The sequence below is a fragment of the Abramis brama genome (assembly GCF_963993115.1).
Source record: "Abramis brama genome assembly, chromosome: 7".
Classification (NCBI taxonomy): Eukaryota; Metazoa; Chordata; class Actinopteri; order Cypriniformes; family Leuciscidae; genus Abramis; species Abramis brama.
In genome coordinates this window covers 40,053,259-40,066,687 of record NC_139969.1, presented here as the reverse complement: position 1 = coordinate 40,066,687, position 13,429 = coordinate 40,053,259, and the positions used below count along the sequence as shown (strand labels likewise).

Genomic DNA, 13,429 nt, shown 5'->3' with positions numbered 1-13,429 from the left:
TACAGACACATGAATATTAAAGCAGGGCTCAGTAATTTCGGGATTTCTTCGCTGTATTCTCGCTTTTTGCTCGCAGGTTTCTTTCTAGAGCTCCCCCTACAGCTTCGGAATAGATATTTGACAACACTGTTGTAAAAACTCGTTGGCGATTCTCAGACACCAGAGGCTAGTAGATCAACGACATCAAAGCAGATGGGACATTCTTTAAAACGTCTTCTTCATTCGGGTTCGAACAGCGTGAGGGAGTGCAATAATGACAGCATTTTAGCAGATTTCTTTTGGCCGTAAAGCAATTCGTTACATCGCGAGACCTGATATCACGCGATACTTCCTGACGCGGCGGCCGGCGGCCCGTCGGCTCAAAGTTGCAAGTGCGGATTTTCCGCTCACGGCACCAGGGGGGTGCGAAACGACCACCATTCAACCCGAAATAAGTAATATAACCATTCCAGTGACTCCGAAGCTGTTCAGTTAAGGTAAAAAAGTTACTTAGTTCAACTTTAAAATATGACTGCAGAGGGAAATAAAATAAATGGATCTGAAGGCACCTTGATGCATTTTAAAAATATAACCCTATATAACACACTCACAAGAACGACGAAGAATGTTTAAAAGATCTAATAGTATTTTCATTACATTTATGAGCACTATAGTCTCTGAGTCTGAACAAACGACAAGTGTCAGTTTAGCACATAAATGATAAAGACATAGTTAATTTTTTGTCCATTGTTCTTTAATTGTCGTCTACATCATTGTGTTTTGTGTATCAGAATAATCCATTGTATTATCGCATTCATGATCAGATGTACGGCTGTATCAGTGTCTTTATTTGCACATATATTTAATTTGAAGAAGAGTGGTGCTGGTTCATGTTTAGAGCACTAGACTATATGAAATATGTCCATATAAACTTGAAAAGTGCTTGCTCTGGTCCATATATGAACTATATGATCCACCTCACATTCAGCCAATCACACGCTCCGAAAACACGCTTCCACCTCACATTCAGCCAATCACACGCTCCGAAAACACGCTTCCACCTCACATTCAGCCAATCACATGCTCCGAAAGCATGCTTCCACCTCACATTCAGCCAATCACACGCTCCGAATGCACGCTTCCACCTCACATTCAGCCAATCACACGTTCCAAATGCACGCTTCCACCTAACATTCAGCCAATCACACGCTCCGAAAGCACGCTTCCACCTCACATTCAGCCAATCACACGCTCTGAAAACACGCTTTCACCTCACATTCAGCCAATCACGTGCTCCGAAAACACACTTCTACCTCACATTCAGCCAATCACATGCTCCGAAAGCACTCTTCCACCTCACATTCAGCCAATCACATGCTCCGAAAGCATGCTTCCACCTCACATTCAGCCAATCACATGCAATGAAAGCTCGCTTCCACCTCACATTCAGCCAATCACATGCTCCGAAAACACGCTTCTACCTCACATTCAGCCAATCACACGCTCCGAAAGTATGCTTCCACCTCACATTCAGCCAATCACATGCTCCGAAAGCATGCTTCCACCTCACATTCAGCCAATCACATGCTCCGAATGCACGCTTCCACCTCACATTCAGCCAATCACACGCTCCGAATGCACGCTTCCACCTCACATTCAGCCAATCACACGCTCTGAAAACACGCTTTCACCTCACATTCAGCCAATCACACGCTCCGAAAACACACTTCTACCTCACATTCAGCCAATCACATGCTCCGAAAACACACTTCCACCTCACATTCAGCCAATCACACGTTCCAAATGCACGCTTCCACCTCACATTCAGCCAATCACACGCTCCGAAAACACGCTTTCACCTCACATTCAGCCAATCACACGCTCCGAAAACACACTTCTACCTCACATTCAGCCAATCACACGCTCCAAATGCACGCTTCCACCTCACATTCAGCCAATCACACGCTCCGAATGCACGCTTCTACCTCACATTCAGCCAATCACACGCTCCGAAAACACGCTTTCACCTCACATTCAGCCAATCACACGCTCCGAAAACACACTTCTACCTCACATTCAGCCAATCACATGCTCCGAAAACACACTTCCACCTCACATTCAGCCAATCACATGCTCCGAAAACACACTTCCACCTCACATTCAGCCAATCACATGCTCTGAAAGCTCGCTTCCACCTCACATTCAGCCAATCACATGCTCTGAAAGCTCGCTTCCACCTCACATTCAGCCAATCACATGCTCCGAAAGCACTCTTCCACCTCACATTCAGCCAATCACATGCTCTGAAAGCTCGCTTCCACTTCACATTCAGCCAATCACACGCTCCGAAAGCACGCTTCCACCTCACATTCAGCCAATCACATGCTTTGAAAGCACGCTTCCACCTCAGATACCGTCACGTCGCTTCCACTTTTCTTTTCAGCCTGGAAGAACCAAATTGCTCAGAAAAACACAAAAATAACCAATTTCAACTTATTTGTAATTCTTATGAGTGCTTTTATTATTTTCAGTGATGTGCAGCCTGTACATATCTGTTCACATTAGGGGTGTAACGATACATCGATATGGATCGATGCATCGATATAACGTCTAAAGATACGTTGCATCAATTCTACACGTAAAATATCGATATACACCTTTATTTTGACACTCTCTACATTCTCACGTAACATCCTTCCGCCAAAGCACACATTTTCGTTTACTCACCAACCATACTGTCTGCCGGTGTGTCTTTATAACGTTAATCTCCTCATCTGAAATAGACGCCTGACAAGACTGACTAAACCCTAAACACGTTTTTTTCACAAAAGCCGGTATTGTCCGCTGTCAAGGCATCACGAGTTCATGTTTTACAGCAGAAACAGACAAGCAGTCGCACCCTTGTTGGTGAACACAACAACATAAGTCTGTTTTAGCGACTCAGCGCGCAGTATTCAGGTCAGATGTCACTTTGAAAAGACGCCCTAGCTAAGAGGAGTTTCGTCAAAGCTGACTAAAAGTGATCGAGGATGGATAATTTCAATGAACTTGATGAACCCGTGATATCTTCTTAAGGGGGTGAAAGGAAAATAAAAGCATTTTCACGGAACCTTACTAAAGCAGTTTAGTGGTGAGGGAAAAGCTCCCTGTATTGCGTGTACGTTAATCACAACAATAACGTTTGTAAGGCATCTATGTCAGCTGAGGAGATTAACGTTACAAAGATTAACTGAGTGTTGTATTGTATATCATAGCAATTACTTGGTTTTGTTTGACTCAGAAAGATGAAATGTGAATGTATCTGGTCTGCTAAAAAAAAAAAAAAAACCTTATTAAACATATTAAACATAAACATATTAAAGCATACTTTCAATTAACTTTAATTTTGTAATTTACCTGTATTTTTTTCAGCTGCAGTTTGATTGATATTACTTGGAATGCACAATAATAATAATAAAAAACATGATTTATGAAAATGAACAAGAACGGAGTACTTGCAAATGACGTCTTCTGTTGTAAATGTCCCAATTGGGAGAGGGTGTGCAATTTTCAAAGAGTTTAATTAAACATTCATGTTATATATTTTGGTTGCATTTGTGAGTTAATAAAAACGTAACTGGTAGTGTGAACATAATATCTAAATATTGATTAATCGATCGATATAGCCCTGAATCGAATCGAATCGTAATCGTAATCGTATCGCAGAATTTTTGGAGGTATCGGCAAATATCGTATCGCTGGCTGAGAGAATCGATAACGTATCGTATCGTGATGAACTGTCTGATTTACACCCCTAGTTCACATCTCAAAAAATGTGTTTTAGTGGGTTTCATGACCCTTTAAAAATTATGTGAAATGAATGTGTAAACTAACATACATAGATCAAGACAACCTTTGTATTGTTACAATGTTGGTAGTATATTTAAATGAACAATGTGTAGTCTTTCTCTGTGTTCCCTGAACCTGGATATCCCTGTTTATTTGTCAGCAAAAGTCTGCTGGATGAAGCTAAACACATTAGTTGATCATCATAAATCTGATTAATTTTCTCTTATCTTTCTGTCTTCAGTCTGAGTTACTGCAGTATTACAGAGAAACAGAGTCTCATCCTGACTTCAGCTCTGAAATCAAACCCGTCACACCTGAGAGAGCTGGACCTGAGCAGGAATAAACTAGGAAACACAGGAGTGAAGCACTTATGTGCTGTACTGAAGGATTCACACTGTAAACTGGAGAGATTGAGGTCAGTCACATTCACATACAAGAATCAAAATCACTTCAACAGTTTAAACTGAAACACTTTATGCTCAATGGGTCTCATTCATGAAACACGAGCAGAACAAATTTTTGTGCAAATCGTGGTTCTGGCGTAAATTTTCGGATTCATTAAAATGTTTGTATTTTCCAAATGTTAGTTGGTACGAAAGAAATCTACACCTGCTCCCAAAATAGTGCGTTTAACATCCGAACGTTTTGCCCATTAATAAGGCTGCATTTTAATTAATCACCTTAATCGGGTACATATTTCAGCTGACCGGGAAAGCATGGCCATCAGCTCTGGATTTGACTCGACTAACGTTGACACTCCCGAGGGAGGCAACGCAGTCGAACCCTAATTTCCAGAGGAATCAAGCCCGCCTTGTGATGCTGTGAGTGACATGACTCCATCTGCTGGAGCCCCGAATGAAAACACTGGGTCCCCGAGAGGAACCAGGCACACACAGAAGCCCCATGGTTTGCGATGTGGAGGGGGGCGTGGCCCAAGGAAAGCTCGTCGGTATTATGCCACACCATAACCCTCAGATCACCCTGGCCACCAGCCAAAGTATCCCCTCTCGATGAAGAGATAGATTGGGGTGTGGCAGAGGGGACTCTCACACAGAGATCACTGAGTCTCAATCTATAAACATCACAATGGTCAAGTTCCTGTAATGAAAGCATGACTCATCCACGACTGCTGCCCAGCTTGATTAAGCCCAACACGCGAAACAGCGCCCGTGACCGTTAGGCAGATAAATCACGCGCCCACATCCAGTAAATACACGGGCGAGCCGTCTTGAAAAAGACGTGCCGCGTGCAGCTCTTTTAGAGAGAGAAAAAAGCTCAGCAGAGTGCTGAAGCGCCCAGGGAGAAACACACACACTGTCGGCAGATCACTGCACAGATCAGCAGCAGGCAATGCGATCTCACTGGAACGCACGGTCACACTGAAGAGCCGCTCGTCTCGTAGAGGAAGATGATTCAGAATGGCTTGTAGGAGTGAAGAGAACTCTTGGCTCCGAAGCGAAAACATATCTGCATGTTGCCAGCGTACTTCCTTTATATACCCACAACGTGGGGCGGACTTACGCTATGCAAATTCCGCAGACCCATGGCATTTTCTTGCCATTAGCTCGTTTTGTATACTCGAAGGTGAGAGGCTTTCTAAGCGAAACCCCATTCGCCGTCACTGACTTAAGTCGTAGTGACCATGAAAGGGAACTAGTGTGACTGGGTTTCTGAACAGACTATTGAAACTAAATGCTGTGTAGCTCTTCAATAAGATGATCATCATAGATGTGGACTATTGTTATTTCTCTGTCTTCAGTCTGTGTGATTGCAGTATTACAGAGAAACAGAGTCTCATCCTGACTTCAGCTCTGAAATCAAACCCATCACACCTGAGAGAGCTGAATTAAACAGATTCGTAAGTTAGCGCAAGTTTTGCGTCAGATTAGTAACGACTAATATTTTGGCGCTAATTCAAGTGTACGTGTTTTGCAAAGACAAGAAGTGAATTTCTGTTTAGGGCAGCAAAAGTGCTGCTTGACCAACCTAAATCTGGGTGTGTCTTACCTCTGTTTTAATTTAATGTTACTTTAGATAAGTGTACGTGGGAAACCACAGCATGGCCAATCCAAAGCTATTATAAGACAAGTAAAGTTGGTTGACTTATATCTGTAGTAGTGGCCATACCTCTACTGAAGTAAACGTTACTTTAATTTCAAGTGTATGCAATCACGGGGGCTATACCAAAGTATCTTTAATTGTGTAAGCGTGAATGTGACCGATCTCAGGTATATAGCAGTTACCTCTGTTTAGTGACCGAAGCTGGCGAGATTGTGATCGTGAGACCCGCGTTAAACAAGGCGTGAGGAACTCTGAGCGACATAGCTTCCTAATTTGAGCGGGTAAATTATAAGTAAAGAGTTAAATAGAACAATCAAATGTATTGCTAAACTATTATATAATTGACCAAAAACCAACTGGCAATCTAACTTAAATTCGAGGTTGTGATAAAATGTGATAAACACACAGAGACCTTCACCTGTTCTGGCGGAAACCCTCATTTGGACCGATAAACGGGCTTACACAGTTTTAAATAATTGTAATCTCGAAAGTGATGTTGATGTCTAACATATTAAAGATTTCTGTGCCTTTTATTTGCCTCCATATTCAATTGTCAGTTTTTGCAACTAACTTTCAATGCATTTGTACAAAGAACAAAATAAAATTCAAGTTTAAGGATTTATATTGTTCTGGTTTAACTGATTAATCAGCTGAATGCTTTCATTCCTGTTCTAGTCTCTCTAACTGCAGTGTGACAGAAGAAGGTTATAAAGCTCTGGCTTCAGCTCTGAGATCAAACCCTTCACACCTGATAGAGCTGGATCTCACAGGAAATGATCCTGGACAATCAGGAGTGAAGGAGCTCAATGATTTACTACAGGATCCAGCCTGTCAACTGAAGACACTGAGGTGAGACGGGATCAAATAATTAACTTAATTAGTTATATGGAGGCTAAATATTCATAACTAATATATTATTTTAGCTATACAATTAGCTTGACAATTTGTTGCATCAAAATGATCAAGATCAGATCAGATGCTGCAGATTCTGTCATGATGATGATAAACGTCAACACAGTTTTAGGCATGTGCCGGTATCAAATTTTCATGCTGCGATTAATTGATTGAGCTTTTATCACGGTATACGGTATTATCACGATATTTTAATTGCTCAAGAGAAAAGGATGGATTGGGAGGGGATGTAGGAAAAAAAAACTTGCATCACAATAGGTGTAATTGTGATTGTCAAAACATTTGGTAACTAAACAGAATTTTACACAATTTTCACGATTTCAATTCAATTCTTGGGATTTGATTTCAATCTTGATTCAATATTGACTCTTTGGATTTATACTAGTAGGCTACAGTAGATGGCCTAAATGTTAATATTTCTCAAGAAAAAATCTCACATAATGCTGTAAACATACAGAGAGCCCTGTCAGCTGGTATTATTAAAGGTTACAAATTAACAAATTAAATTAAATATAATTTGATTTTCATTATAATAACAATTATGACACAAGTAAAAATATAATACAAATGTAATATAGTGCACATATTTTGCAAAATACTCCTCTCTATAGCTATTTTTTTCTAGTCAACTAACATGTTGGTCATTAAATGGCTTTCCTGAGGTAAATGTAACGTTCTGTGACATAATTGTTCACCTGCAGTTTTATTGACCTCTTCCCGTGGTTGAAAAACACTGATTGATCGATATTATGTATGAGGAATAAATACCTTTCGGTAAGTTGTACTGTATCTTTAAATAAAAAGTAACATCATCGGTTTACTTGAACTGAAGTGCTACAGCGATCTGTCACGTCACATTTACAAGCGGCAAAACGGTATTTATTGTCTGAATTTCGTAATAAAATGGACAAAACCTGAGAGCTGAATTTTTTTTCATATCAAAAGTATCCTGCTCTGTCTAGTCTGTCGGGTGTCAGTGTCCTCTTTGCTCCGGGATTTTTTTTTATTTTTTTTTCTGCGTGAGAAAATGGATGTGTGGCGCAAGAGCGTGTGAAAAGTGTAAGGTCTCACGCTGAAGGCGTAGAGTTGGCAGCCCTGCTTTTTAGAAGGGGGATAAATCGTCGGCAGCGTTCCTCCTTCCGCCGTGCTTCTTGTGAGGATTGTTTACATTAGACTAGAGTGCGCACTGCGCCGCATGCACACAGTGCTTCTACATGTGGGGATTGTTTACATCAGAGTGCGCACGTGTTTAGCGCAGCATATACGCAGTGTTTGTTTAAGCGGTTGATGGAAAATAAGCTAATGCGCGTTCTATAAATATAAATTCTGATCTATTATTTTTCACGGTATTTTGAAGTGCCCGCGATAACAATATCGTGCATATTCATTATCGCCATTTATCGCATTACCGAATACCGGCACATGTCTACACAGTTTAGTTGTGATACGAGCTAAAGGTCAAATAGACATTATGGGTCAGTATATGGGCTGCTATTCTGGAGTATACCTTGATAATTGAAATGCACAATTTTATTTTTGTGCACACTTCTCATCACAATTCTAGATAACATTTTTGGGTAATAGTTTTCTGAACACAATAGTTTTCCATCAAGCCCAGATTCACTGCATCTCTCTACAGCAGGTCTATGAGTCTCCAGATGTTCACAAACATGCAGTTTCACAAGCCAGTTTTCTCTGTGCTGACGTTTCTCACTTCTCCTGCTTAAAAGCCAGAAAGATCTTAATTTCACACTCTGTATTCATACTGAAAACCATGATCTAGTGAGCTTTTGCCCTTCTGCTCTGTGAGACGTTTCTGTTCTTATGAGTTTGCTTTAGGACTGAGTGTCGCTCTAGTTTCTTTTAAATTTAGATTTATTTGTGTATGTAAATGTTCAAAGAATTTTCTTTATCATATCAATTGTTTTTGTAATGGAACAGACATTTAGTTGAGAACTGAATTGACTCTTCTGCAGGTTTTTGAGTCCTGCTGCAGAGGAAGCGTGTCAGTATGTGAATAGAGTTGTGGGTAAAAACCCATTACTCCAGAAAGAGCTGAATCTGAGGGAACATGAACTAGGAGACACACGAGTGAATCAGATCGCTGCTCTACTGCAGGATAAACACTGTCAACTCAACACACTGACGTGAGTATTGCTCATTTATTTATAATATTACTTTACTTTTAGTAGTAATGTTAGCTGATGATAATATTTCCTCACTTGTTTGACACACAGAGCCACAACAATTTAAAGTAATACAATTAAACAGCAAATAAAAACACAATTAAAACATGTTATCAAGCTTTAAATATTTGGTTAAGACAGACAGTTTGATCATGGGTCAATAATTATTTCAGTTTCTGTAGAGGCAGAACAATGTTTTTTGTGACATCAGAATCAGAAATCTTCATAACTGCTTTCAATTCAATGTTTGTATTTCCCAAAATGTAAAATGTCTAATTTTGGTGCAGCATATACTGTAACTTGTAAAAATTTAACAAGTGCATTTTAAAAGTCTGTGATCAGTATCTGCCTGTAATAAGATCCACTGAACGCTAGTGATGGGCGCTTTCAAAACACGCTTCATGAAGCTACGAAACCTTTACGAATCTTTTGTTTTGAATCAGTGGTTCGGAGTGTGTATCAAACTGCCAAAGTCACATGATTACAGTAATCGAGGCTTAGTTACGTCATAACTTTCGAAACGTTTGGAAATGTCAATGGTTCTCCACTGGGGGGCGATGATCTCTGTGAACCCATGAATCATGCAGATTTACTAAGATTGAACAAGTGTATGTGGGTTTAACCAGATCTCTGATCAGTTTTATACATTTGTAGATGTTATAATTAGACATCAGTATAATTAAAAGGAATAATAGTAGTTAATAGTTTCTTATTGGCCTGTTTAGCTGAGCCATCCATAAAATAAACAAAACATGCACTGAAAATTGATGAAAGAGCACATATTATACAGACACTTGATATTTAATCATATTAGATGATTAGTTAATTGCATTTGATATATTTTACTTTCAGTAAAACATTTGTAATGGGTTTGTAGAAGGTGTTTTTATGCAGTTTTTGGCCAGCGTGTGTCGTTTCGAAACTACACGCTTAGACTAACTCTTCAAAACAGTGAATCATTTTGTGAAGAAATTGGTTTAATTGATTTGAAGCTCTGAAAAGCTTTGTTTCTCCCATCTCTACTGAACGCAAGTGCAGCTTTATTCAAATAAACGTGAACAAAACTAAAAAACAAATACTTGAGTGAGAAACATGAAGGTCACCAACAGCAGTTACAGGGAACAAAGCCAGACAGAAGACAATGGTAACATGAAGGCAGGGCCGTACGCAGGGTTTTATAAAAACTGAGGTCCCAGAATTGATGTTGCTTGGGGGGTTCAGGGGAAATTTAGATTTTCCTGATCTACACATGTGCAATTTAAGATGTTTGAAGGACAAAAAAATTGGATATCAGTAGCTTTAAAAGCATGTCAGTGAACAGTAGCATAAATTATTTGTCAAGCAGAAAACAGATTCTTAAACATGAGAATCAGATTAAATGTTGCAATGAATGATCCACACTACAAAATTGAAATGCAGAACTTTTATACTTATTGTTGACAAAACACAATCACTTATTTCAAACAGGAATGAGAAATGATTGAAGGATTATTTTGCATAGATGTTACATTTCAGTCAAACGCCAATGCGTCCAAGCAATATGTATGAGCATCAAAGATCAAAGTTCAATTTATTCACTCACAAATAACCAATTTCCACTTATTGGTAATCCTTATGAGGGCTTTTATTATTTTCAGTGATGTGCAGCCTGTACATATCTGTTCACATCTCAAAAATGTGTTTTAAGACCCTTAAAAAATTATATGAAATGAATGTGTAAACTAACATACATAGATCAAGACAACCTTTGTCTTGTTACAATGTTGGTAGTATATTTAAATGAACAATGTGTAGTCTTTCTCTGTGTTCCCTGAACCTGGATATCCCTGTTTATTTGTCAGCAAAAGTCTGCTGGATGAAGCTAAACACGTTAGTTGATCATCATAAACTTTTCTCTTTCTGTCTTCAGTCTGTATAGTATTACAGAGAAACAGAGTCTCATCCTGACTTCAGCTCTGAAATCAAACCCGTCACACCTGAGAGAGCTGAACCTGAGTGTGAATAAACTAGGAGACTCTGGAGTGAAAAACCTCAGTGATCTACTGATGAACCCACAATTCAAGCTGGAGAAACTACAGTTAGTATCATTATACTGTACAGCAATTACAGTGTGACTGAAGTTTATTTATTTGAAGACAGCAGGGCTTATGTTTCATTGTTTATAGCAGTGCACTTTCTGGGTTTTCCCTATTGCTCACATTTTTATGTGCTTTTATCTAGATAGTAATTGTTTAATTTCCAGCATTTGATACAATGTACTGATTGTGTACATGCAGATATCTGCCTTTTCAACAGAGAATAAAGAAGAGAGACGTCAAATAAATAGTTAAAGAGGAGAAACAGTGTCTTCCAGCACACAGAACTAGTGTGACTGGGTTTCAGAACAGACTATTGGAAACTAAATGCTGCTGTAGCTCTTCAATAAGATGATCATCATAGATGTGAACTATTGTTATTTCTCTGTCTTCAGTCTGAGTGATTGCAGTATTACAGAGAAACAGAGTCTCATCCTGACTTCAGCTCTGAAATCAAACCCGTCACACCTGAGAGAGCTGAACCTGGGCTGGAATAAACTAGGAAACACAGGAGTGAAGCACTTATGTGCCGTACTGAAGGATCCACACTGTAAACTGGAGAGATTGAGGTCAGTCACATTCACATACAAGAATCAAAATGCTTAAAATCACTTCAACAGTTTAAACTAAAACACTTTATACTCAATATCTCACGATGAGTCTGAGTTCACATTATATTTGTGTAAAATTCTTCATATTCATGATTTGTTTGTAAGATAATCTCTCTTCCTCTGTTTGTGTCTTTCTAGACTATATCACTGTGACATTACAGATGTTTCTTCTTTAACTCAGTCTTTGACTGACTCAAAAGCACTGCAGTTTTTAAAAGAGCTTGATCTGAGTTTCAATAATATAGGAGACTCAAATCAGCGGCTCAGAGATGTGATACGAGACTCAAACTGTGTCCTGAGGTGAGGAAACATCACTGAGATATTAAAGAGATCTTCATTTACCTCTGATATGTGAACAAACCGTTCAAACATTCATGAAAGGAAATTATCATTAAGCTTTATTGCAACAAAGGGTTTGTGTGAGAACAAAATGTGAAGTTATTGAAATGTTTAACACAAAGGAGGAAAGAGAACAAAAGCTCACTGTCACAGCTTTATACATCAACACCTGCTTTATTAACTGTGTCTGTAGAAGTGAATCATTTCAGTGTGAAAACAGACTTGGTCAGATTGTAGGAAAATGCTGCATTCCTGCTAAAATCAGTGCAGTTCCAGCTTCAGCTCACAGCGTCCAGCTCACATGAGAAATGCCTCTGTCTCTCAGTGTTTCCCCTACCATTATATAAGGGAGGCGCCCTGCCCTCCTAACGGCTCCCCCCGCCCCCCTTGAAGTCAAGTAAATATGATTTGATTTTCTTTATAGCGCCAGATTACAATTTGTTATTTTATTAAAAAAAACTAAATAGCCCTTAAGTAATATGTTATTTATCTTATTTCCACGATGGCATGTCTTTTCTGTCTGTGTTTGCGCGTTTACAATTATCCCAATGAGTGCGCAAGCGCGCACACTCACACACAAACAAACACTTGCGTCAAATACAGATGAGTACTAGCGGACAGAGAGCGCGCGGCGGGAAATATGTCGCTGAACTGAAGATGGCAACACTCGCTCTACTGCGAGTAGCAGCCGGAGTAGCTCTCCTGCTCCAAGTCTACGCCCGTTTCACACATATTTCGTTTGCAGTGCGTGTGCGGTGAGTATTTTTTCCCTTACCCATGTTTACAGAGCTTTCACACTGCACGCGGATGCAGTCCGTCGATGATCGATCCGTTCCAGTTGCGGTGCGTAAACAGCAGTGCAGCGATCGTTTCCGCACCGAGTCTACTTTTGCCGTTTATATACGGTCTATGATTTCTGCTGTGCTGCAAACGCTGAATTAAAGTGACAGCGTATGTTTCGTGGTCAAAATGAACACAGATTGACCTGAAAATGTAGTCATTTCACCATAAGTGCGATTAATTAAATAAAGTGTAGTAATCTCACCATAAATTTATTTAATTAAATACTACTTTTTTCACTTTAAGACCGGGGTAAAGCAAGGAAAACTACAATTTACCTCAACAAGGCGACATAATGACATTCGTGGAGGTGGAAAAACAAGTTCTTTGTGACATGCAAAATTTATTGTATTAAAATTTAAATGCAAAAGATTTTAATATAAATACATGGTTAAATATTTTACCACTTGCTTGAGCAACTTAATATATAATTATATAGAAGTAATGCATTGAATAATACATTGTTTAAATTGTGTTTAAACGTGAACGCGCGTTCACAGCAGTGCTGCGTCTGACAGGATTATTCTCTCCAATAAATGCATCATAGAAATAAAAACTTCTCACAAAAAAAAACAATTTAAAATTTGTTTGTCATATA

At 39.3% G+C, this 13,429-nt stretch overlaps 1 protein-coding gene across 2 annotated transcripts in view; it reads left to right on the top strand.

The window, feature by feature from the left end:
* Positions 1–13,429, top strand: part of LOC311087282 (NACHT, LRR and PYD domains-containing protein 12-like) — a gene marked incomplete at its 3' end in the record, with an annotated part of 349,673 nt that overhangs the window by 27,570 nt on the left and 308,674 nt on the right. The window contains exons 10-15 of one of the 2 annotated variants that reach the window (XM_084120583.1): positions 4,049–4,222; positions 6,544–6,717; positions 8,757–8,927; positions 10,876–11,043; positions 11,437–11,610; positions 11,791–11,952. The exons of the other annotated variant lie outside the window; for it this stretch is intronic. Of the exons in view, the coding sequence (XP_083976709.1) occupies positions 4,049–4,222; positions 6,544–6,717; positions 8,757–8,927; positions 10,876–11,043; positions 11,437–11,610; positions 11,791–11,952 (1,023 nt within the window). The remainder of the gene's footprint in view (positions 1–4,048; positions 4,223–6,543; positions 6,718–8,756; positions 8,928–10,875; positions 11,044–11,436; positions 11,611–11,790; positions 11,953–13,429) is intronic. 2 annotated transcript variants of the gene reach the window in all.